Source organism: Ammospiza nelsoni, chromosome 1 (genome assembly GCF_027579445.1).
Source record: "Ammospiza nelsoni isolate bAmmNel1 chromosome 1, bAmmNel1.pri, whole genome shotgun sequence".
Taxonomy (NCBI): domain Eukaryota; kingdom Metazoa; phylum Chordata; class Aves; order Passeriformes; family Passerellidae; genus Ammospiza; species Ammospiza nelsoni.
In genome coordinates, this window is record NC_080633.1 from 79,880,285 (window position 1) to 79,908,017 (window position 27,733).

Consider the following 27,733-nt stretch of genomic DNA (forward strand, 5'->3'; position numbering starts at 1 on the left):
TGAAGCAAGGGAGCTACAGCAAAGAGGAGAATGCAAAGCAATATGAAGGGGAGAAGACTGCTGCCGTGCCATGGACAGACCTCCAGCAGACTAGGTAGTCACAGCTCTGGGGGAGCACTTGCTCTAAAATATTTTGCTGCAGAACATTCTGCCTATCAACTACTATTTATAATTGACTCCTTTCACTCCCACCTTCCTGCAAGAAGTACTGTAAACCTGTACTTGCTTACTTCTAAAGACTGTAATAATCGCTGTTTCAGGAAGCGACTGTGCAGCACTTGGGGGCTACAGAGCAGACTTCTGAGAACACAGCTCTATTGCTGGAGCAGAGATGACAGCCTGCTAACATTCACTCCCACTGGCTGGAACTCCAACACCCCGTTACCTTCTGAGGATCTGCTCAGAGGTACAACCATCCACTGACACACGACCCTATTTCAGAGGTCTCTGATAAGATTAATTCCCATTACACCCTTGATTTCATGTTTGCAAGCCTTCTACCACCCTCCTTCTCCTCTCATTCATCCGTAACTGTAGTTTGGATATTATCAAATAACACTGATTATAACTTGCATTTTGCTGCTTTTTTTGAGTATCTGCACACAGCATACAGCAAGAGGTACGTAAGAAGGCATCCCAACAGGTGCACCAGCTCCAGACACTAAAGGTTAGCACTGTTTTGTTCTGGAGATAGTTCCAACATTTTAATGTGTATCATACAAACTCATTCAGTAGCAATAGAACAAATGCCAAGCATAAATATTGTTTCCTGTTAAAAATTACAAAGGAGGAATGGGAGAAAACCCAACAAGAATGAGTTTACCATGAACATCCTTACCCTTACCTCTGTGCTCCTCCAGTCGAGACTGAAAAAGCACGGCTTACCTCCATGTTACCTCCATTTCAGAATCAATGCTGCCTCTAAATAAATTTCACAGACTGATTTATTTCCCACTGTCCTTTCTCTTCAAGCTCTATTTCCCCAAAAGCATTACTTCTCAACAACAGTTTAACAGAAGTGACACACACTGTATAATCTATGATTTCTTTGGTTTAGCAGCAACATTCTAAGAAAATTTCTGCTAATCTCTTAAAATACTACCATTAATAACATTTCACAGAGCAAGAGTTACCATTTCTCATTTCCCTAGATCAATTAAAAAAACCCCATAAAGTAGCACATGCCTCTTATAAGCTTTTTCTGAAAGAGTTTACTGTATCTCAGTAGTTTACAGAGAAGATGAATTCCAACACTGCTCCCTTTCCATGTAGGTCCTTTCTGTAATACTCTGTTTTTCTGGCTGGCATCAGATCAGGAGGGGAGAGCAGACAGAGAAGAAGGAAAAAGAAAAGCATCCAACTAAACTCCCGTGATTTGAAAACATCCCACAACCAGCCAACCAGCCTGCCTCCCCCTTCCCATCGTATCTGTAGTGCACATATTTGTACCTAAATCCAGGATCCAGTATTTACAGCCACTGGGCTGCCCGTTGCCGCAGCAGGTAGGATTTACTGAGTGCAGAGATCCCAGAGTGTCAATCTGTTTAATCCTGTTCGGCATGGTGAGCACTCAGCTGCTCCGAGCCCCACGGCTTCCAAGGAACCCACTCGCCTGCAGCCCGGGATGGGTTACAGCTTCTCCTGAGTGTCACCCAGATAACGTTACAGGCAATGCCATCAGAATGAGGAAGTCACTCCTATCTTCTCAGGCTGCCTGCCTGCCGTCACAGCAGCTCCTCTCTCCTCAGAGCAGGGATGCTCTCCTCTGACTCACTGAACACAATTCCAGTCTTTAAATTCACATGTGGGAATAGCCAGATGCAGCAGATTACACTCTACCGTAACTACCCTAATTGAGGCTCAGGGTGATCTTAAAAAATACGGCAAGCCAGCGATTTTTCCTCTCAGCCTTCAGAAAAGATGCAGTCTAGTACCCTACAAAGCTCTATAGTAACCAGAATGCACAAATGAACCTTTAACATCTCTTTTTATTTTACACTGCACAGTTAGTTTTTAATGCTTTAGCTAAAGGCATAAACAGAAAAAAAGACGGACATTTTCCGGTCAGCTAAACCATGCAGTGCTTTCCCTGGAATTTCCAATTTTCCTTAACCAACAACAGATTCTGTCCTTACCTTCACCTTAGCCTTGTTTGTGATAATCAATCAATCAACCAAACCCCACAATACTAGAAAATCCATACCATTTGATAATTCAAGATCTTGCCCTGCTTTAAACTACATTGCAGATCTGTTTCACCTCTGAGCTCATACTCTGCAAGATATATTTCTAGTTCATTAAGCTGTCTTCCTGTTCAGTAAACTGAGAGGGCATGTACTTTGGGTTTTGTACATGCATTCTTCACCTAGCATGCCACAAAAGCATTTGTCTATAAATATTAAATTACATTTTAAATTTTTTTTTTGCTATGCAAACTTAGAGAAGATGTTTGGTTTCTTCCCCTGAACACATTACTAGCTAATTTCAAAGTAGCTACATAAAGCTACATGCACTAGATAAACAGCCAAAGCAAGAATTTAAATTCTGTAAAAACAGAAAGGAAATTATTCCTAATACTATATGATCATGGAAAAAAAAAAGCCCAAAAATGAGATTGAACAAACAATACTATACAGTACACAAACACGTAGAGAGGGTAAGAGGACAATAAAGCAGTGAAGGGGTTGCCAATGACACTAGCACAAACAAATGCATGTAATGCAAGGATAAATAGCAATTTTATGTGGAACTGAGAGTCTGTAGGGTCCCAGAGTCAAAGCAAACTTATCAATAGCATGTAACACAAGTTGGGTACACACACCTTATCCTGTTGGCAGTGTTGAAGAGTTGTGGTCACCCTGCACCTGAGAATAATCTTTCACTTTTTAAGAACAGCTAATCTAAATTCTGAATCAGTTTTTCCTTCATAGCCTCCTGCACTGAAACCATCAATTCTCATTCTTGATCAATTTTCTTTTGACCCAAAGCAACTTTCAAATGACACTGAATTCCTAAGGGTGGGGGTGTTGTGAGGGGGGCAGGCAAGGCAGAGGAGAAAAACCTCTCTTTCTCCAGGGTAAGTGATCTTTTTGGTTTACCACCTACAGTGAGATTTCCACTAAGGCTAGTTTAGTCATCGTGAAACTGTAGAATATCTGCAAATCACTCTAGTTACTACTTGAGTAAGAAAAAATAAAATAAATTAAACAATCAATTTCTATTCTCTGCAACCATTCTCATGCACATTGAGCATTCTCAAGAATATCCAGCCATTCCTGTTGCGGTAAAAGTCTCAAACCGTTAACCAACATCTGGTAAGATAGGTTATCAATACAGCTTTGAAGTAGTGATTTCCATATGTAAGAAAACTTCTGACCAAAAGACAGCAAAATTTATACATAAAACTGTTTTTAGATTGGTTTTATTTTGCTTTTTAACTGCATGAATACTGCTCTTATAAAACTGATAATATATGCAGGAAGATATTATAAATGCTCTGGGAACCACATCATTTGCAGCTTGCTATTGCAAGAAGTTCTTCTGTTCCTACTGAAAGCAAACACTGTTATTTCTAGGTTTTGCTTTGACCCCTTCTCAGTGAAAAATCTGACAAGCAAATCAAGGTGGTGAAGGAGAGAGAATGACCACATGGATTACCTCAGAGTCATATTTCACAGGTTACATGGTTAAGAAGAAAGTATCATGGATACACATTTGTCTTGGATGACCTAGTTTTATAAAACAACAATTGCTGAAGCAATTGCTTCACAGCAACACTGGAGCGGAGACAACAAACCCCACATGAATGTGGTGCAGAGTCACCGGGCACATTAGGTAAGAATTTGGTTGAAAAACATCTCAAATATATATACTGAAACAACAGCTACAACTTCCTTATGATCCAAGGGGGAGAACTCAGACTTGTAAATTCTTGTGAATGTAAGCAAAAGGCAGGTGGTTTCTATATCACAAACCAAATATTTTTTAATTTAAAGGCAGGGACCATTATGCAGTACCACTGTCACCTCAGATCACATTTAAAACACCTCAAGATGTATCAGAAATCTCAGTTTCTGAGACAGGGACCTGTATCAATACATGTAATTTTATGCCCAAACAGGCAGCCTATTAATGTCTTTCCATGGTTTACTTCAGGCTCTACCACAAAGCTCTCTTTGTCTTTTAGCTCCATCCGGTTTTCTGTATTCCAGTGCCATATCCTGCATTAGCTACCCCTGTCTGCTAGACAGCTCTTCCTGCAATCCCTTGCATCAGCAGTTTTTTGTAGGAACCCATCCTTGGTAACAACAAACCAGTCAGGTAATCTGAATTCCGCAGGCAGGAATATGTCTACATGGAAAACATCTTTAGGAAAAAACCCAGCTAGGTACAGAGCACAGGCTCAGTGCACAAGAGATTGGAATGCATGGAGTGTTGCACAGCAGCAGTGAGCTGCCCCTGCTTCATCTGCTGCTCAGTATTTGAGACCACAGGCCATCAGGAAAACAAACTGTGATGAAATTACTAACGAAAAAAGCTCATATATTGATCTGTGCCAGTTGACAAAAGTTGGAATAGTTGTGGCTGTTTTTTTTTTCCAAGTAAAAGTATCTTTTCATTTTCATAATGTTTCATGCATAAATCTGAAATTAAGTTTTCTTGGTTATACACTTTATATAATATTCTTTAAAAGAAATCAATAGTTATCTGCATTTCTGAAAGAAAAGTAGGTCCTTAGCAATTTAAGATCTTTCTCAGTTACTTAGAACTGGGACAAAATAAATGTCCACGTGAATATGCTGTCTACTGAAGATTTTAAATTTCCTGGCCAAAAAAGCCCACTCATTTTTAAGACAGCATTTTGTAAGAAAGACTACATCCCAGTGATTAAACAAAGAAACTAAAGAGGAAAGAGCCCAGCTAGCAAAGCACTCAGTGCACATCCCAAGCAGATCAGGTAGCACATACTTTTTATGACAGACGCAAATGAAGCATCAGATGCCTGGATCTATTACCACAGTGAAGGAACGGGATCAGCTTTCTGCAATTAATCTCAGGGATGGACAATGTTAGCCCCCCAAAACCATTTTAAGGTATTAACATTGTGCCAGCTCACCCCAGCACAGATGTAACAGCTCACCAGTCTCTGACATTGACAGCCAACAAATTAGCTCATTACAGCTTCAGCTTCTCAAAGGTACCAGCTCAGAACTGCAGCGTCTGCACCCACCATTTGCCACTGTCTTAACTTCCTCATGGAAATGCTACCTTGTGTGAGGCTTTAATAGTCTTGCATGTAAGAAGGGAAACATTCATCCCCTTCTTTCATTTAACAGGACAACTGGAGTTAAGCTGACTGCATTTCTCATACTCCTAAGATATTTGCATGGCAATAGAAATATACAATAGAATTTTATTAAACACAGATAAACAGCATTCCAACTTAATCTTTGTAAGGCCCCATTGCATTTTGCACCATCTTAGTGAAAACAAGCAGAACAAGACAGGGAGGCTAATAAAATACAAAAATTCCAAATTTAAATACCTATTCTGAGTTGCCTCAGAGCAAGAAGCCAAAGAGCCAACCTTTCTTCCTTAATATCTATCTTGGCAGGGTGGGGAGGTGTCTGTGTCTGAAAGATTATAGCATGAGAAAACACAGCTACAATATAATTTTTAAGCAAATCTAAATCTGTCCTCTCCAGAATCTTGCCCCTCATATTCCTGACATTCCATTTTAAAAAGTAATTAATAGATTTTGGAACAGTACTACAAAGTTACTTAAAAAATTCTTGTTCATCTTAGGACGGGAGAAACTTATCGTAGATAACTGAAATTAATAGAAGTGAATTCTTTATTCAGTTCTGCCAGGATCTAAATGTCCCAACTTCAAAACAATTTTTGAAGTGATCTATGAGACAAATACTTTCACGATTTAGTATTGCACAGTTCTTACAATTTTGAGTCATGTTTCTGCATATGGGAGAGAAAAGATTCAGATTTCTAAAACTGTGCTAGACCAAAGACCACCCAGACCTAGGAGACAAAGTCAGATATAAATCCATAACTATTAAAATTATTGAACTAAATAACATTGCACAAATCAATAGGAATTTTATTTACAATATGTATTTTGCATTTAAAAAAATAAATCAGGCTGACTTTCCATACAAATCCTATCTTTGGCAGCTTAGGCACTCTACCCCACACCAGAATACTCTAACACAATCAAGAAATTGTAGACAGCAAAACCACATCAATAAATAAACCTGAGGTTGAAACTTCAAAGGTGAGCTCCCACACTACCATGAAAATTCCGAAAGGAGCCTAACTTTGCCTTTTCCTCAGTGTACAATGTGTGCACAGTTTAACTGCTTGGGGTACAGCTGCACCACTAGGATCTGGTTTCTTTAGCCCTACACACAAAGATCATCCTGTTCCCAAAAAATAGCCTCGCTGCTCCTCAGATAAATAACACTGCCAGTCTGCAAGGAGCGGAATCATTACCACAGCAGCTCTTTGGACTTAACATTCAAAGTGTTGTTTCCTGTTCTTTACTACCCCTGCTGCCAGCTGCCAGAGACACTTTAAACTCAATCAGTCAGAAATTGTATTGTGCAATGAATTGTGTGAACGTTCTTAATTTGAGATTTCCAAGAGCTCCCTTCAAAATACTGGTATTTTTCAACAACAAAAAAATCCCAAACAAACCAAAAAGAAACACAAAAGAAACCCCAAAATAAACAAAAAAACTTGCAACCAATAGCCATCTCCAACTAAACACACTGGCTATCCCACCAGCTGGCAAACCTGAGAAAAGTATTTTCTGATTGAGGGGTAAGAGATACTTTTATTTGGGTGATTTACAGCCTTCCATTCTACCTCTTGGGTAAAACATTTGTTACGAGCAGCTGATAGCAGGACACTGAAGTGCTCAGGCTTTAATTTAAAATATTGGGAAATGAATCATGTATCCAACTATTCAGTCATCCAGGCTAGGATCTAAACAAGTCCTTCCTGTCTCCAGCTTTGCAGAACATGCCCTAGCTGCTGCTCATGCCTACAGTAAGAAGGAATATCAAAAAGCACATGACACAGTAAATTCTCTATCCATCTTAATCATTTGGCTAGTATTTACTTGATTTTTTAACTCTTTTCTGTGCTGTAGCCAAGGGATTGGAGCCTATATACCACTTGCAAGAGTGAAGAAGCCTTTCAAATAAATGGTTAGATGTTCAGTGTCCCTGGTCTTCTGTTTATCTGGAAAAGCTTTGGGAAAATTCTGACTCCTTAACACAGTCACCACTGCAGCATGCCAAACCAGCTTGAAAAATCCCAGCCACTGTCAGTAAAACCACAACAAACCAGCTTTAGATAATTCAAACAAAATCTTTTGGATGAGTGTAAGGAATTTTGTTTCACATACATTCAGTACTTAGCAAGGGGTGGGAGGGGGAGAAGGAATAGGCCATGTGTCATCTGTACTTTGGAGAAAATACAAAAAGTGTTCCAAGCAAGAAATATTTGCTGTCCTAATGCGACATACTGAAGAAACACTCAGTTTTTTATATTAACTTTATTGTACAAGTCACCTTTCATCATTCATTTTTTTTCTTTATTTCCACAAGGGGAAACAGCCGCTTGGTGTGAAAAAGAAATCTGGTCAAAACAAGGTTTAATTTTCCAAACCAGTTTTAGCTGCACATACAGTGGATTTGGATTCTTTTTAGCATAAATTTCTTAGGTAATTATCTTAACTAAAAAAGCATGTTGTTAAAGACAAAAGAATATATTCATCAGAATGCTCAGAATACTGAATTGCTCTTGACTTAAAATTAATTTCTTTTAAGTCACTTGAAAGGAGAATGAAAGGAGTTCTACCAGATCAAACCAGGTCATTAAAAACCCAAAACAAGAAAAGCAAAGCTTTTAAAATGGGACACGTACTCCTCGTAAGAAGTTCTGATGCTGAAGTTCCATGCAAATGCATCTGGACAAATTACTTCTTTCTGCTGCTTGGTACTATCAAAACACTTTTCTTATTCTACTTATAAGTTCAAATTGTAAAAACGCTATTTGGTTAGTTACAAAGGTTTACTTCACTGCTGTGTCTCCTCCTTGTGCCTCTGCTCAGTGCTGCTTCCCGGCCGTCCCTGTACGAGATCAGCTGGTGTCACACATGGCCCTCCGGGGTGTGGCAGATGGAGCACAGCCACAACCCAACACCCTGCTGCTGCTTCACAAAGCAGGAAAGCACACAGGCTCTGAGAGCACCTGAGTGGATGTCAAAGAGAAGCATTTAACACAAAAAAATGCCTTGAATACTTTCGCAGCTTCCTTTATTATATTGAAAGATACTTGAGCAAAATTAAACAGCCTCCTCAATTCCTCTGCACTGCAGCTAACAGGAGAGCAAAACCAGAGATGTGCATTTCTCTCTCAATCTAAGCCTGGATTTCAGACACCCTGCTTTTGTAAATTATAACCACAGATTTGTTACTAAGTATGTTTAAGTACATTCAGAGGCTAGCTTTACCACGGGCACAACAGAAAGGAGGAGCAAAATAAATGGGACTTATTATACTTATTAGACTTTGTCTATCAGATGATAAAACAGAGAAACACTTGAAATTGTATAGTGTCACACTATTCCACAAGTGTGAGAGTTTCTGTGTTGTAATTAACAAGTTTTTTATATCTACTCTGAATTACAAATGCAGAATAACTCAGTCCTGAAAAAGGTAAGACATTTCTGTTTGGGTTACACAGAATGTGTTCTATAACCATTTGAAAGAAAATTAGCTCTGAACCAAAGAAGTTAATGTGATCACATCATTGACAAAATTGAAAAGTGCAAACTTCCTACAAATTACATCACCACCCCTTAGCAGAACTGTGTAAATGCAGTTATGAAATAGCCACTCTAAATCTGTACTTTTGATATTTCACTAAGTTACTACACTCAGTGAAGACAACAATGCTTCTTTAGGACAGCAACTAAAATTCAGCTGCCAGAAAATTGCTTTAATTGACACAAAATTTTTCCACATTCTCTTTTTCTAGTCAGTTCCTCTTGAATAAAGCATGCCATTGTGGTAGAAGTTTTAGATTGCTAATAATGTTAATAATAACAGAGTAAAGCTTTGTTATTCCACAAACAGTAAAAGACAGTCAAATGCTGCTACTTTTAATTTACTCCAGTTCTGGAGACTGTAACTTCACATGGTCTTACAGAGGTGATGTGAATGAGCACTGGATCCTATTGCCTGGGCTTTTATTCAAGCAAGCACCCAGGACACAAAGAGAACACATCACACAGCTCCAGGGTACCACCTGCTGTAAACACCAGCTCTTTAGATGTTACTCTGAGACTGTAAAAAGAGCTCTGAGCCACTGCTTTCCAGACTGACTCTGGCATGACTATATGTAGTCCTGCCACATCTTTAGGATGAAAGGATAAACACACCTAAGCCTGTTCTACCATATCAACCAGCATTTAAAATACATGCATTTTGTTACCCCTGAGACAATGAGAGAAGTCAACACAAAATGCATTAGAACCAGCCAAGAACTAAGGCTACGACAAATTCTCTAAAATAGACTGGCTAATGATATTAAAATTTTAAGGTATATGTTAGCAATTTGGTGGTTTTCACCAGTCAAGTTCTTCCTGTTTAATACCACCTAAAGAATACCTCTACCTAGTCAATCAGTGCCCATCTGTCATGCTGGAGACCAGGGTTCAACTCAGCAATGGGGAGGTGATTCTTCCTCCAAGGGACGTGGTTAGTGGTGCACTTGGCAGTGCTGGGTTAGCAGGCAGGCTTGATGATCTTAAACCCTAGCAGCTTTCCTACCTCCAGCATATCTGTAGGTTCTTACATGCAGCTAGATTTCCCTGGACCCAATGTTTAAAGCCTCTCCCTACCACTGAGCCTTTGAAGCTTATACTAAATAATGAACACACACCGAATTAGGTTGTGACCACAACCAGCATGGTGCAACAAGCACAACTGGAGTTTTTCACAAGGAGAAATACTTTCTTTAATTCCTTGCGATTTCTTACATGGAATAAACATATTTGGGGGCAAAAATCTTCAGCATTTCTGGCAGCCCCAAAGCCACTAAGAGGAGTCCAAGACTCCAGGAATTACTTAAAACACACCAAATCTCTGCTAGCAATTCTAACTTTTCGCATAGGATCACAGGGTAACTCAAGTTCCAAGTGGCCTCAAAACCCCACGCAGTCAAACCTTCTGCTCCAAAGGATGGGTCAGTTATGAGATCAGACCAGCATACCTGGGTGTTGTCCAGTCTGCTCTTGAAATCCTGACACACTTTAAAGCTCCTCTTGTAACGGAGACTATTTCTGCTGCACTGTAAATGGTTAACAGACAGCAGAGGTTGGCCATAGCTGGCTTACAACCACAGGGAAAAAATACTAGATTTTGGTTACCAAGGATAATTTGATATCAAGTTTACCTAAGGTGATCCTTTACTATTTATGCCTGCATGTTAGTTATGCAAATGCCTTCTGTTGCTATAGGGGTTAAACATTATATATGTATCCTAGAAAATGCAGACTGCAAATTTCTGAAAAGCATTATCAGTATGTTTTCCTGGAATCATTAAATGCTTTTATTAACTTATCACAACAGCCTCTTTTACACAGTTTGCTCTAAGAATTCCATTGCTTTTTTGCTTCCTTGTTGGACAATAATGAATTTATGTTCACTAGTTGTTTCAGTTAGAGGAAAATATATTACTATTTGGACTCAACTCAAAACTAGAAGAAAACACAAGCAGGTCCTGAATTGCAATTATACCAATGTTAGTGAATATGCCCTCAAAACAGAAGAGAAACATTGCATAATAATGCCATCAATTTAAGAGATGTCAAGGGCCTCTGTAAAAAAGTGTCTGATAGCTATATTAAAAGTGATGCCTGATAGTTATATTAAAAATGATGCAACATTTCTAGTTTAGCATGCTATTTTACTAGTTGCAGGAAAACTGAAATGAAGTCAATGGAACACATTCAGCAGCCTCCTCAAAAAAAAACCAGAATTGGAGGAAGTCAGTGGAACCCTAAATCCTGCTGGTTCCACCTGCAGGCACTGATGATGACAGATGATGTGATGTAATGTAATGTGAGGATGTCCCAAGAGGTGCACAAGCTCTAGCCTGCTCCTTAAGGAAAAAGAAGCAGCAAGCAAAATATGGGTAACAAAGGCACCCTAACAAAGTAATTCTCAACACTTCAGCAATTTTTTTCAAAGTTTGTTAGAACTGAAGAGGGACAAGTTAAGAAAGCAAACAACACTTCAGGATGGTTTTCTTCAACTGCGAGATAAAAACAACATTTGCAGGATATGATTTGAGTTTGTACGATATTCTAACCTTGATTAGAAAAAGAAACTGCTGTCAAAGGAAGGCTAATTGCAAGCAAAGTAACAACTCTCCTGGGAAACCTAAAGCCATCAGAATTGCTGGTTTATATCCACCCTCTACCCCCCAAAGATCAGCTGTGCAAATACATCTGTTCTAAGCAGATACTTTTTATGCACCGACTTCCTTTCCAACTACAATATATAAGAGAAATATATTTGGCAGCTCTCTGGGACCAAAAGTAGATTCAAGTCAGTATTATAAATTTTTTTTTTTTTCTCAACTGTAATACTGAGCTCCCAAACAGGGCAAAATCATTTGATTAGCTATGTACGAAAACTCCGGAGACAAATTAACCATGTACTTATGCTCACACATAGAGTCAGCATGGGAAATATCTCACAAGTCTTCCTGGGCTGCATTATGATAAAAGAATAATGCAGGAGTTAGAGGCAGGTTTATGCAGAAATCAATCCTATGATGTTTCCGAGTACATGTGAACTTGATAGAGAGACCTGAAGTAGAAATTCAAATTGTGAGATTCACCAAACCTCTTTGTCTAGTTTAAGATTGCACAATGCCAAGGAAGCAATTCATAGAGACTTTACTATTTATCAAGGCTCAGCTGGAACTTGGCTATTAACTCTATCTGACCCAGTTTGGCTATAAAACTCAATGCAAAGATTATTATCTCATGGACTACAGTCAATTGATGACATTTTATTTAAGTTTACTTATGCTCCGATGATGTTTTTAACTGCAAACTCAACTAAAACCACAAGGTGGGAAAGTCCGGACAGAGAATTCTTGTTTTACTTTATACTTCAGCTGCTTTATTTACCTGGACTAAGGCATGAGAACACGTTTGAAAAATCACACACGTACAACCTAAATTCAAACCATCCCTGTCACTATTAGACTAGCAGTGCTTTTGAGAAAAATAGTTGTGACTAAATGAAAATTTATGATTTATTACACTTTCAAAACAAATGGTAATTGTGAAGTTGAACTTCAGCTATTAAAATGCATGCATCTCTGCTCAAGCTCAAGTCTGGCTGATAAATAAGCTGAACTGACACTGCAGCACAGCCTTTACAATTTTTTTCTTAATCAAAACATGGAGACTGTCAAATTAGACCGACTGCTCAGCTTTGCCTCTCATGGGCTCCTTGAAAGGCTTTCTGTCAGCTGGCTATCTGGATGGGCAGCCTGTTACTTGGAAGTTTTATGAGGAAGTAATTGATTCATCAAGCAACAGAATTTTTAGATTAAGGTTTGGTGTCTTGTACAACTCCAACATATTTCTCTATATCACTTTCTGCATGCAATCACACCCATCTGTGTAGCAGGAGCAGCAGATCCCCCTTGCTTTGGTGCCCTGGAAACTCCAGTCCCCACCTTCTGCCACCTGGCCCCCAGGCAGCACGGCCGAGCACGTCCCCCAGCAGCTCATTGTTGGGAGTTACTTTCCCCTCTGGCCTGGGCTGTAACTCATTTCCTGCAGCTGCAAACGCTGTCAGCCAGTCTCACAGGCACGGCTTTGGCTCGGAGCCACGGGTGGGGATCCTTTTTCCTTGCACATGGCCTATGCTTTACTTGCTTGCAGTCTCAAAACAGCAAATCCTCCCCTTCCACAGCCTCCCTCTGCTCCTAAGCAAACAATTGCTGCTGCCCAAGTCATCCTTCTTTTCTTCCCTTACAAACCAGGAGTCCTTCTTCAGTTATTCAAACTGGATACTCATTTTGCTGGATCAAATTCTCCCCTCATACACAGAGCTTCCTCTTCCTGTATTGAACAGTATTTAGACTCAACATGAAATACTCCCTTTCTCAAGCATAGTTTTCAAAGATCTCAATCACACATGAGACTTTTACCTTTACTCTGTCCCTTCTCCTTTCATTGAGAACTGGTATTCTGAATAGGATGCAGTTGTGTGCCAGCAAACTTACTTAATGTAACAAATTCAAAATTATTTTAGCCCATTCAGTGGCCTCAGTTATAAAATGTCTCTTTCTTCTTGGGAAATATCTCTAGGTCACCCACACAATTTCTGTCTTCCTTAATTCTTGAACAGAGAGTCCCTAAAGCAATTCAAGAAGAGCTCTGACACCTGCCCTACATCAGTCCTTCCCATCTTGCAGATATAGAAAATGGCTTACTCCACAGTAATTTGAACAAATTGTCAACCTTTGTCTTGCAAAGGCATCTGATCTGCCTTATTATTTCAAGATTATTTGAGAGGGACCTCATTTCTGTGTTTATGGCTGCAGTCAGGACGGCATCCTCAGAGCAAAATCAAAAGGCAGTACATGAACTGTGTGTGGTTTGGCACCGTGTTACTGAGACATCATCTACCTCTCAGATTTGAACCAACCTATACAGATTCCTGCATTATGTGATGGTGTAAAACAGGCAAACACTGTACCTTCAGGTAAACAAAAGACTTCTGTGGTCAAGTTTTGAAACAGACAGTAATGTGAATTGGTAACTAGACATGGTCCCTCCAGAATTTTGTAACTTAAAGGAGACATTAATGTAAGCCTCATAATCAATGGCTTGTTGCAGCCTTTGTATCTCTCCAAATAGTAGCTACAACAGAATGGGTATGATGCACTATCACAAATTCTTCAGAAGTAGTCACAGATTTGGAAAAGACAGTAAACTTGTGATCTAAACAGGCAAGATTTCACAAACTATTTTAAATAGCTGCCAATTTTTCTGAGCTTGCATGTTCATTTTCATTACACTGAATCCTGTCCCCTGCCCTTTACCCAAAGCTCTGTGGCAATGTAAATGCCCTGAAAAGAAAAGAAAGAGGACTGCACTCATTAAATAGCATGTACCCTAGAAGGAAAAGAAACCCATGTTAAAAAACAGAGAAGCACCAAATAAAACAACAGGAATGATCTTTCTCCCCCACACCCAAAAACATGTGGGAAATCATTACAAAAAAAATGTTGCCTTATGCATTACTTGTGAAAAACATGTTCTTCCAGAGCTAGTGATTTATTTTTGTAGAGTGCACCAACTGTTATGCAGCCTCTTCACTACTCCCTTGTTTCTCTTTTCCCCCTATTATAAAAGGGATTTAGTTGTTTTTTTAAAATGTATTCATATGTGACCTGCACATCAAATTGACTGAATGACCCAAATAACTTGCAAAAATAGATTTGATGTCCAGCAGAGCAAGCAAGAGGTCAGGAACTCACAATCAACTCTCCCCCTAAGTTACTATTCATGTAGTGAATATCTTTTCTGGGCAATGCTTTCCTCATATTCTTAACAAAGTGTTTATTACCTTAACTACCATAAAATTTTAGAGATGGAAGATATTATAAATGTATTTTTTAATCCATTCATTAAATGATTAGATGACTTCAATAATACACATTCTTAAGGGAAGAAGCAATATCTACACTTGTAGGCGATTGATGAGGGTCATTTTTGAGGCTGAGAATAAAACAACATTACCTTTCATGGTTGATAGATAATGTGTGGACAGACAAGGAATGGCCAAATCAACTGTTAGAAATAGGCTTCACTGATCATATTTGCTTCTTTAATAATCATGCATGTTTTCCTACTTTGGATAATAATTTGAGATTATTTAAGGTATTCAGTATCACCCAACATTTCTGTACTCAGGGATGAAATGTGGTTTGACACACCATAAGAACCAGCTGTCAATTACAAGAAGTTTGCTATTTCAAAACTTTGAAGCTCATTTCACCTCTGATATGCTGCAGCTTTTTTTTTCTTTCTTTTTTTTTTCCTGTTTTGTTGCCAAGTGGTGCTACTGATAAACACTGTTGAGAAGATCAAAACTGTAGGGTCCATAGATACTGAAGGAGTACAAAACTCTTCAGCATGCCATCAGTACAGCCTAAGCAGTCTACACCCAAGTAGCCAACCCCACCACTTCTGATGGTGATCACCTCCTCCTTTCCTCTGCAATACATAAACCCTCTCTTTCCCTCAGCCTCTCCCAAGAACTTGTTGTGTCAGACATGTAAAAATTCCAGACTCACAGTCCATGAACTGTACAGAATTACTCAGGCTTGATGCTGACACTGTGAGCCTCACACAGGACATGTATTTTCAGACAAAATAAAATCCTAATTTGTTGAATCTCTCAAAAACTCTAAAAGTTTTACTGAATTATTGTCAAAAAAGGAAATTAAAATCTCTATTGTAAAGACTGAAGGTACTTAATAAAGTACTAGAAATCTAGGGAGGACATGAAAAATTATCCAGCCAAGAGCATGGACTAACTTAAAATTATCTAAGTCACTCACTTGTTCTTTGTTAGAGGATTAGTAGTGTTTTTTAGGAATTCATATCTCAATCAATACCCACAATGAACAATTCTGAGAAGATCATCTAATTGTTTTTCCATTCTTCTGATTAGCATACTCCCTGATGCTTTATTTAATCAAATGCAGCACTTGAGAATGAATAATTGGTTTGTGGGATTGTCTGAGGTACTTTTCACTATGGGGGGAAAAATAAAATCAGAGCATTCCACTGGTTTTGCCTAATTTTTATAATCCTTCAGTGAAATGAAGACTATCAATCTATTTCAAACAATAGAAATATTAAGCTGGGACCAAAGTGAAACAAATCCAGTGGTTTCAAGTGCCTTGTCTACCCCTTTTTCCCCCTCCAGACTACTTAACATTATGTAACAGCTTGCATGTTCAAGGCAGTTCACACTCCCTTCAGTCACACGCAGGGGAAACTTTACAAATGAAACATCCATCTCCTAAAGCCTGACACCCAGCAATGTGGGAATACACAATCAGCAGCTGCTTCTTATCAGTTGGGATTAGGATGGCATTCCATAACATCCCGCAGGAAGCCTGTGGCAGGGACAGAAGGCACTTCTGAGGCTGCATTCAACCCTGCAAATTATGCTCATTCTAGCAAGGGCTTTCTCTTTTTCTTCAGTGTCCGTGATTAATATAATTAATTAATGCTCTTTACTTCAAAGCACCATGTTAAACAAAGTAAAGTATCTCTGAAACGCTCTGCCCCATTTTCCCTAAACAAACTCTGAAGAAAAAAAAAGGAATACAGGTCATGTCCACTGATTTGATTAAAGAAGTTACTTTTGTAACTTCTCAAACACAAAACCAGCTCTGTCTGTCCCTTGGGATTCTGACAGGTTCAAGGTATTTCATATTATGTACATATAGTCCAGTACAATCTGCCTCTCCTCATAAAATTCTCTGCATTCAAAGGTGAAGTCCCTAAGCTCCAAAGGAAATTGAATTTATCAGTTCTTGTGAGTGTTAAAAAAAAATCCATATTTCACCCCCTAGTCCAAGAAGAAAAAAGTTTTAGTGTTACTCAACTATATTTTCCAATTTTATCATCAGAACATCTGCAAGCGTTCCCTATCCAAATTACTGTAGGACACAAAATGACAAAAGACTACTACAATTACACAGCTCGATCCTTCAAACTCCCCCCCAGCCCCCAATCACCCTGCATTCAGGAAGCTCCTGCTGTGTCTGTCCCTAATGTAAGAAACACAGACTCACCCCTGTTTTAGTCAAGTATATTTATACAATGTCTTAAAAAAATGGGGAAAAAAAATGTAATAGCTGGAATGGACTGAATAATTCAAAAAATTGTGGTTACATTTATGTGGAAGACAAGTCTTCCCCAACATCACTTGTCTGATAACCTTATTACCTGCAATAAGAAACTCTTTGAAATGCATCTTTCCCATAGCATGTGATGAAATGTCTTCTAATGAACTATTTTTCTGGTTTTTTCCCCTCCTCTTTTTTTGTAAGTTCACTTTTTTTTTTCCTGTTCACAGCCTGCAAACTCAAGTAGGTGCAAACGAGGCAAGCAAGCATTTTCTCTAATAATAATCTACTTTTTGAGCCTGGATAGTTTACAGAGGCAAAAGATTAGAGTACACTAAAACCCTAAAACCTTTCAAAAATCATCAGATTTTTCTTGCACCCTTCAGGGGAATATTCTTTCATGCATCTGAAAAAAAACCACAGTAAGACTGCAGAGATGCTCTGGGAAAAAGTGTGCCAGTGCTTCTCTGTAAAGCTCAGTAAAATAAAACACAGAAGTCCAAACAAACAATTCGTGTGCCAGGGCATATGGAGAAGTGTATTTACCTTTTCCATTGCTGAAACAGCATGACTTCTTACTGCAGGGTTTCTCAGGAAACATTGATAATCCATGCCAGAGAGAGATTTTCTTCCCTCCCCACTTTCAGCACTTCTCAGGTACAGATTTTCCTATCACCGCAGCTTGATCTAATATGATATATGACTCTTCACCAAGATATAATTTGCTTAAACCTCTTCCCTATCTTCAGCCACGTTCTCCCTTCATGCTGAGAACTGCCAACTGCTTGTTCTTGGAAAAGACAAAGTGGTTGCTGAAAAGAAGGCAGTGCAGAACACCAAAGCTGCCATATGCATGGCACTGTCCGTGACCCAAACCCCACGCTGTAGCCATGATATTTTCTGAAAAATCCTTTCCTTAGGATTTCTTCTCCTGAGAAGCTGAGAGGCCTCAGGAACAAAATGTAAACAATCGTTATCTGCTGCTGTGGAATGCAACAGGTGCATCTGTGACTGGTCTCATGTGGTTGTTTCTAATTAATGGCCAATCACAGTCAGCTGGCTCGGACAGGGAGTTTGAGCCACAAGCCTTTGTTATCATTCTTTCTTTTTCTATTCTTAGCTAGCCTCCTGATGAATTCCTTTCTTCTTTTAGTATAGTTTTAATATAATATATATAATAAAATAATAAATCAAGCCTTCTGAAACATGGAGTCAGATCCTCATCTCCTCCCTCATCCTAAGACCCCTGCGAACACAGTCACACCACGCTGCTGATGCCTAGGCTTTGTGCCCTTCACTCCTTACCTTTGTGGTTAAAAATGCCCTCCATCTCCATGCTGCTGCGAGAATGGGCGATGCACAGGGAGCCGCAGGGCACCAGGCCTTCCGCAGCCGGGGAGCGATCCGTGGTGCGCACCAGGCACCAGTCGGGCTTGTCATGGGGCCTCTCCAGGACCTCCACGGTCTGCCCGCGGCGGATGGTCAGCTCGTTGCTGTTGCAGGCGGTGAAGTCGTGGATCACCACCGTCAGCTCGCACCCACCAGACAGCTGCCAGGGGAGAGAACAAGGAGAAGCCGCATGAGCGCTCGTTATCAAACCCTCCGTCACGCACCGGTACCTATTTAGGACTCCTGGCAGGATTTGTATTTTGGATGAGATAGCAGGCTTCTGGGACTTTCCACATCAAGAAGAGAGCGTCTCAAAATCAGGCAGTTCTGGCGTTTTAGAACAGATTTCTAACCCTGCTTGTCTCTGCCTATCGTTCAAAGCACACTGCTTGTGACAGTGCTGGGCGGAGGATTTAAGCAGCTTTTCTTGCTAGACTGCTCCGTATCCCAAAAGCTGAAGTAGCAGTCGCTTCTGAATATATTTTATAGGTGATAATTAGCAAAAAAAAGGTCAGATACTACTAAATACAGTCACCCATGAGCTTTGTTATCTTTCAAATTCAAGAGAGAAATAGGTAGTTTTTTCAAATGAGCTTACTGCCTTATTCCCACCCTACTCGCAGTTTACACACAGGTCACAAAATTGTCCAGGACACATCATACACAATGGTAAAAGTCAGCGTAAAGTTATTCACAAAACATTCACAAATACTTAACTGTTTAACAGAAAATTCACACAGGCTTACAACTTTCACATTTTTGTTGGTTTCCCCAAATAAAACTGCACAAACTTGAATTAAAATCATGCAAGCTTAGGGTTTTCCTCCCCCTCTTCAAAACAGTTCATTAGAATAACTTTGCCTAAGCTTTAGTTTCCTCTCTTTAATTGTTACATCTGCTTTGATGTGAAATGAAAATTATTATCAGAACTTTGCAAAGTTCCCAAGATTGCTCAGTGCCAAAGCACCCATCCAACTTATGCAAGCAGTCCTAGAATTCCTTCTTCCTTACGGCAACAGCATTCCAGGCTACTTCAGTTTTTCATGTGCAAGCATTGCTATAGCTCTGGCTGCTTCAGTGCACCATTCATACCAGATCTCAGCTGGTATTCAACTTCTGTGAATTCAGTAATTTTGAACCAAGTAAACTCCTTCAGCTCACTGAGGTAACCTTGCAATGCTCTACACTGACAAAGGAGGACCAATACCCTGTGAGAGTTCCAGCTGCATCACATCTAGAAGCAAGTGCCACCCCAACACACTGAACAGACCCTGCCACGTTGCTTTTGACTATTTAATGGCTGCCAACTACATCCCATGAGCTTCAGAAATAGGAAATAAGAGACTGCATTGTTTCTTATTTATTAGCTTTCGTTACAAGCCTGGAATGGAAACAGTACTGGACAAACTTTTCTAGGAAAATGCTATTTGTTATTGAGCAAGAATTTCAGAGCAAATGACAAAAGCAGCAAAATCCCAGTAAGACTCAAAGGACAATTCCAACCTTTTCTTCCTCAAGTCTGCAACAAATGACAGAACATAACTCCAAGCAGATGGGCTGCAGTAACTCCAGAGCTTTCCCATGGCATCTGCCTGCTAATCTCACTGGCTAGCATTGCTTATGTGAGCTTACAGAGGAGCAGAAGTTTTCTTGAGGGAATGCTGGGGCCAAGAAGGGCAGAAAACCCTCATACATCTAGTGTTTACGGAAGATAAATCAGGTTGTACCTGTTTAGATACAGGCTAAAAATTGCTTCTACCCTGTCTCTTCAGACAGCCCCAATACACAAATTACAGGGGGGGCACACCTTCAAAACATGTAACCTCCTCCCTCATTAAAACATGTTTCCTGTTCCCTTACACTCCCTTTTTCAGTCCATGCAAAGCTATGCAAAGGGGAAAAAGTAAAGAACTTTCCCTTGCTTTCTGGTATTGATTTATGTTACAGCCTTTGTCAGACCAAATCAGAAACAATTGAAACCATCTGTATGCCTGATGGGGACTAACAAAAAAGCTGATGAAGTATGACTTCACAAGGTGTACAGGGCAGACCAAATTTTTCTCAGGAGTCCATATCCCATCCAGTGCAAGCACAGTAACAAGCTGAAACTTTCCAGAAACTGCATCTCGTCCTTTTATTTCCTCCTAAATACCTCCAGGAGCATATCTTTGGTGCTCTGTTTGCTTTCCTGACCCTTCACTTCTTACAAATAGAGATTGCGGTATATTTTTTGTGACTCGTGCAATGGCCACATATTTTGGTAATATAGTTGTTCTTTCTTTTCTTTCCCCTAATAAAACAAAAAAAGTAGGATCTCAGATTAATGTTTTCTAAGTATTTTATACAATATTAAGCTAAATGAAAAAGCAAATGAAGGTTGTCAGTGGTCATGTCAGATGGCCAAAGTACACAAAATTCCTAGTTTCTCAGATAATGTCATAATCAGATATCCTAGCTGGCCAGTGTTCCACTGAAATTCAATACTCATTCACATTTCAGTATAGCATGTAAGACACTTCTTGTTCAGGGTTGTTAGGTCCACACTATCCACAAACATGCACCTATGCTGTTACATGCAACTTAGTGCAGAGCTTTTCCACTACTGCTAAGACACAAAAACCAATTATTTCTGTAGCCAGCATACACATATGGCACTTTGGAGAGCTGGGCAAAAAAAGCATTTACCAATTTTCCCTTCCTTTGGGTTAACTTCCCTTCTTTCTTCCTACTACAGTAGTGGTTAGGAAACACTTCTATCCTCTTTGTTTCATTGCTCAATTTCTCTCCACAGCACACTTTGTGAAAGCAGTTTCATCCTTCACACTGATGAAATGCAGTTGGACAGCAGGGAGTGTCTGTGATTAAGAGCGTTGCTCAACAGCTGTTGTTGGACAGCTTTGGCAAGGCTCTCCAGGCTAGCTGCAGAGAAGAGTGAGAGGCACAGCACAAACTGGGAGACTCACTTGCACTGAAGGGGAAAGAGTTGCAAACCCTCAAAATCCAAATTTAGGCTGAACAAGGGCTTTATATACTTCATCCATCCGTCTCAAGAAACCTTTTATGTAAACTGAATTAATCACGCATGATAAAAATAAATGATGCTATGTCTGAAACATGGAAACTGGAGAGACAGAGACGAGATGAGACACAAAAGCCAGACAGAAACAGAACTGCAGATTACAAAAAGGCACAAGGTTTAATTAAACAGCTTATCATGGGACATGGTGCCTTGCAGTTGCTGAAATTAATGTTAACTATCTATGTTCACCTCTCTGGGGCCTTTTAGTCACTGTCTCTGGTAGAGAGAAAGAAAAAACCAAACGACACAAACATGTGAGCACCGACTGAGTACATTCTTAGCACAGGTTTGCTCAAGTCAGGGACACCACACTAAGTCCATCTGCCACCACTACCTGCAAGCACCATGGCTGACCAGATATTCAAGAGCCTTTACATCAGGCCATACAACATCCTCTCAGGACTGCAAATGAAATTTAATTCTTCATGATAATTTTACATTAAGAAGAAAGGAAAGCAAAGAGAAGCTAACAAGATTTCTCAATTATTTCAAACAAAAACATCTTTAATCCCTGTTTAAAATGGAAATAAGTGCACTCTGGCAGAAAATAAATGGGACGGAGCAAAAGTTCTGCCTCAAATAAAGAGCAATTTGCTTTGACCAGGTAGCTGTCCAGACTTGGTTTCCGACTCTGAAAAGAGGTGTGTGCTCAGAGCCATGTCTGCTTTTTTTATTGACATTTTTTTCTACTGATTGGAGCCTTTTCTCTTCTGGAGACTCAGCTGGCAGAACTAAATACTTGGTAGTCTCCTGCTGCTTCAGTCTTTTTTCTGTCTTTCAAAGAACTACACACAAGCTTAAAGAAGCATGAAAATGAAATACAACTTCACATAGACAGTAATACAAAGTGTTACCAGCTGGGCACAAAAGACAATTTCTTAAAAATAAAATATTGCTCTACTGACCACCCACAGCAGCTAGCATATTTCCTACTATTTAGGATAGCAATCTATGACAATTCTTCTTCAGAAAGTCTCTCATGTTCTCAGATATTAGTTTGGATTATTTCATGTTTCTACCAGATCACTGAATAAAGCATGAAAAAAACCTTTTCAGACCTTCACTGTTTCCTCAGCCTCCCTATTTAATTTCCTATGCACTGGATCAAGTTCAAAAGACAATGTTAAAAATGAGATGAGGCTGATGAAAGGCCAAATGAATGGTCCAAGAATCTCTTTTATCCATTAGCCACCTAAAATACTGGCTACACATCTACAGAATGTGAATAGAAGGAATGCTGTGAAAGGTGAAGGGCAAAATATTTACTGAGAAGGGTACAATGAGAGAGCACTCATGCAGAAAACTGAGATGCTTTGATGGACTAGCAATCCCTCTCTCAAAAATTCTGTATTTCATCCTGGATGCCATTATACCTTCCAATGCTTCAGGATGGGTCAGTGCTATTGATGGAAATATTTAGCATGTCTTGCAATATGAAGATACACCCCATGATAAAAAAAAAAAAGCCAGAAAGGGATCTTAAATGACCTAGTCCACTTCATTCCCATCCTCTATAGCATGATTGACCACATCTGTGTGAATCCTTAACATTTACCCAAACTGTTCTCACTGAAATCCAGTTATGGAGATTCCCCAGCCTTCAGAATTACTCTGTTCTAGGTTTTCACATTTTCATATTTTCATACCCATAAAAATTATTATTGCAATCTTTTTTTTAATAAGTCATTCAATTTCATCCCATCCACTTAAAATACAGGTAAAAGACTATTTAGTAATTCTGTGCAGTAGCCTTTTTCCCCAGTTGAAGATCTAAAGTTCTTCCTCCTGCTGTTTTTTTCCCTTTAGACTTGTTGGCCCCAATTTTTTACCTTGCCCTGTAAGTTAGGTTTAGGAGATTCTAATCAACCTTTTTCCTCTTTCCCTCAGAATTCTTCCAATGGACCATTGATTTTCCAAAATTCTGTACTCAAAACTGTAACTCAATTGTTATTACAGTATCTAATGTACGCCTTATGAGTTCTGAGTAAACAATGAGGACTTAGTGTCCTCAACATCCCATTTCTACAAGCCAATATATTGTTGCTTTCCTTGCCCTCCCAGATGCATCACACAGCTAAACAATAAACATCTTGTGAGCCTCTGTAGCTTCTCAATCATCCTCTCAAAAACTGTTTCAAATTCTCAGTTTTCATTAGTTAACTATTTCTACCTATTCATATAAACTCAAATGTGTTCCTACTAAATAGCACAGAACTTTGCCAGTTAATTTTTCCCATTGCCAACATTATTCTGAATTCTAATTCTGCCTTCCAACACTGTTTTCAGATGACATGAGGCTGGGAAGGATGTCAATGTCAGCTTTATAAACATATGGTCTATTGCATCATCCCAGTCATTACTGAAAAGCAGCATTGCAACAGTGGAGCCAACAATCAAAAGTTAAAATTCTACCCTAAAAAGCAAGGGTGGAGAAGAAAAACCCTAATCATAAAGTTATTCTTTGTTGTTATGGCAATTACAATTATGTCAGAAAACAGGATGCAAGGAAAGAAGTTCATCTGGACAATATTCAACCACTTATTATCATGGTTAAGGATTTTCAGCTCTTTCAAAGTATATCTCTGAGGAGGTGAGAAAGAATATTGACATTTGGATAAAGGATTTCATTCTTGATATACTCCCTGTATAACAGTTTAGCACTTCTAATCAAAACATTTATTTTAAAAGAATGAACTGTCTGAACATATAATTGGAGGAAGTAAAGAATGGTTTTACTTGGCTGTTGATTAATGTAACGTGTTTAATATTTTTTGTCTTCTCTCAACCTCAATAACAGATACACATGAACAGAAAACTGTTCAACAAGAGCTTAGTAAGTAATATAGCACTAAACATTTCTACTACTTAATTATTACTGGTTTTAATTGCTTGATATTTTTAATGTTTCTTGGTTTGGAATCCCATCTCAGTTAGCCACCTGCTCCAAATTTGACCAAGGAGTTCCACTGCTTCCTTTGGCTAACCACATCAGTGGCACTTTAAATCTGTACAGCTGTTTTACTCCATTTCTATAAGACATTCACACACACTTCAAGCTTCTAGGCTAAGAGGGCAGAGTAGATTTTAAACCCCAAGTGGACTGCAGCTAATGAATTTTCAACATCCAATGTGAGAGATTACCTCAGACTCGGCAATGGTGTTAAGACACCCTGCAGATTTCACTGGCCACTTTCTTGTTACTGTTCATTAATAATTTTTATTTTGTATTTTTAAACAGATTAAAGATTTTCTCAATGTATTTAGCAAACCAAAGCATACAATAGAAGCATCAAACAAAGCTACACTGCTAATTCACACACTTTTTAGTAGTGCACCATAGTAAATTGCTTCCTTGGACATACAACACAGCCCAAGTAACTTCCAGGCAATCATCAGCTTGCTTTTCTTGGCAAAGAAAAGTCTAACAAAAATTTTATGCACAAATGCAAGATCTCAAAAATACTTTAAATACAACACTACAGTCACTAATCACACCTAAAACCTGTCAAGAAAATACTGAAAAGTGTTCTCCATTTTTCCTTCCTTCTATTCCTCTTCCTTTTAACTTTTACCTCCTGTTGAACAGGTTGTTGGTAAGACTCCTCCTCATGTCAGTCTGGAAAACAATCCTGAGGGCATTCTGCTTGGCCACCTTTCTCAGCAATTCTCACACTATGCATGAAATATTTCTGTCAGGGGCATCAGGAGACAATGATGCTATGCATCCTAGTGAACATCACAAGCAGAAGGGTGTTGGCTCTGCATGGCAGGGATGGACTGCATCACCTCCAACCTGTGTGAACACAGCCTGGTGTCTCAGCCAACAACCAGGGAAATCACAGAGAGCATGTCTTGCTCTGAGGGTCACAGGTTACCTCAACTCTTCCCTTAAGAACTGTTTGCTAGCATACAAAACAATGTTTTTAAACCCCTAAATAGTTAAGTAAGAATGCTAAGAATAAGAGCAAAACAAAAGTCATCAAAAAAGTTTTTCTTCCTCTAACCAACTGTTGTTCTCACAGGTATCTTTAGAAGAAGCCACTACCAAAACTACAGACCAACCTCAGTACAAATGCAGAGAGTCAAAACATAGGCTGTTCTTGACAAATATGAGAGCAACCTAAGCACCTAATATTTTCCTCCTCCTGTCTGCTTCTCTATATGGAAAAATCAAACCATAGAGTTTGAGCAACATGTGAAAATAGAGAAAACTCACTGAGTTTAGGTGATGATGGAAGTGGTGTAAATATTATTCTGAGAACCTATTCATTTACCTACCCTGAAGAATACTGGTTATTTATCTGCATATTTTGAATGGCTCATCAGAACAATTTTACCCAAGGAGGTAACTGACTAGAAATCCCTAGCCAAACTTTAAAGTAGTTTGGTAGGCATCGTCAGTGTTTTAATTCATTCTTCTGTTTGATAAACTTTTATTATCCATCTCTACCTCCCTCCAGGGTCCTAACACTTCTCACTTGCCAAAAAAACTTGTTTCAATTCCAAGTAACACACACATTTTGGAAACTTTTTTATTCTTTTGACACTTATCTTTCTTCCACCCAGGGGAAACTCTGGCTGTGTACCCTTATGGTACAGCCCAGCCAGAATCTACAGGCAGAGACGGAGGAAAGGAAACACCAGCACTAGTACAAAATGACAGTTTGGAGGGTTACTTCTGGACAATTCCATCAGCTTTCATGCAGAAAGTGAAAATCTACTCCCTAACCCATAAACACTGGAGAGTACTTTTCCTTTACAACTGTAAATCTGTGGTGATCACCAGCCTCAAGCCAACATGAAAAGCAGATGGTATGCTTTCAGGAAGGCTGAGATTAACATCAAGAAAAATTCTGTGCATTGCTATCAAATTTTATGGAAAATAAAACTTTCATTTTAAAATGGGTCAAACCTTTGAGCAAACTGCAGAACAGAGGGGACCAAAATGGTTTCAAATTGGAACAAATAATCTCTTCATGACCCTGGTATCAAGGTATTTTCTCTATTGCCGACAGCTATTTTTAAGAGACTGAGTATATCCATGCCTCTCCTCTGAAGGTTACTAAGGACTAATCCTGGGTGCTAATTCACACTAAGGGACAAATCATCTGCTCTCAGCACAGAGCATATCGAGGAAACTTACCTTATCACTGTCTAGCGTGTTCTGGGAGGTTCGTGAGGCAATTGAAATAGTATCAGGCTGGCTGCTGCCATCTCCCTGACTGTCCAGGTCCTCGCCATCCCTGCAAAGAATTCAGGTCTCATTACAAGAGTGGTACTGTGTTTGTAACATGCTAGTTAAGGAAGTGAGACACTCCCAGTGTGGCAACAGACACTAAATTCACTGATGCAAGAATCAAATACTCAGTACTTAATACTCTCTTACTTCTCTGCTGTAAGAGAAGAGATTAATTTGCAAGGTATACATCCTGTGGAATTAAGGCAACAACAAGTGAGCCAGAAATATGGAAACACACTTGCCCAGTCACTTAGCCAAAGCTAGTGAGGAGGACAGTTGGTGACACATTTCAAGCTTCATAAAAGAAAAACAAAGGACCTGAGTAACAAATGCAGAATTGCAAAAATTTTAAAATGTACGATCCTGTTCCAAATCCCTTCTGTAATGGCTCATTTACACAAGCCAGGGACTGTTCAGAGCAGAAATCTCAACAAATTCAGCACTGCAGGAAACTGTAAATGAATGATAAGATAAAAGTAGACAAAATGACTCTTGCTTTTGTCCAATTCACTTAAAAGCATTCAAAATTCAACAGTACAGAGGAAAGAGCACTGTTGTACACTTAGAGATCTCTGATTATTTGAAATACTACTTACCTTCTTCCTTTCTGTTTTGTTGTTGGTGCAGTTTTGGGAATGTGGATGGGCTCTTTCAATGCTCCTTTCAGATGAATAGTCCTTTCTTGTATCACTTCCCGGATGTGTTTGATCCAGTCCTGTTTATTCTCTATACTGGATGCCTTTGATATGCAAAAGAAACAATACCCCCACAAAGGACCATTATGGCTGAGTAGATCCACACATACAGTCAGCTGATAAACACAAAGAGGAACGCATAAAGATGACTTTGTGAAAAATTTCTGAAAAACCTGAACAGAGAAAAGGAAATTCTAGCTGTCTTGTTTTGAATCCCCAACATTACTTTACACCTCTCAACATTATTAATATTGGTATTTTAAAAATATTTTAACCTTAATTCAGAGTTTTCTTTTTTAACTTGATGACTAAAGCCCTGTATGCATCTCATGTGAATGAGATGAA

The 27,733-nt window shown here is 39.2% G+C and overlaps 1 protein-coding gene across 1 annotated transcript in view; it reads right to left on the bottom strand.

Moving 5' to 3' along the window:
• Window positions 1-27,733, bottom strand: part of TRIO (trio Rho guanine nucleotide exchange factor) — a 248,319-nt gene that overhangs the window by 50,446 nt on the left and 170,140 nt on the right. The window contains exons 32-34 of the mRNA XM_059485968.1: window positions 27,290-27,432; window positions 26,598-26,697; window positions 18,292-18,535 (exon numbers count right to left, since the gene is read on the bottom strand). Coding sequence (XP_059341951.1) covers window positions 18,292-18,535; window positions 26,598-26,697; window positions 27,290-27,432 — 487 coding nt within the window. The remainder of the gene's footprint in view (window positions 1-18,291; window positions 18,536-26,597; window positions 26,698-27,289; window positions 27,433-27,733) is intronic.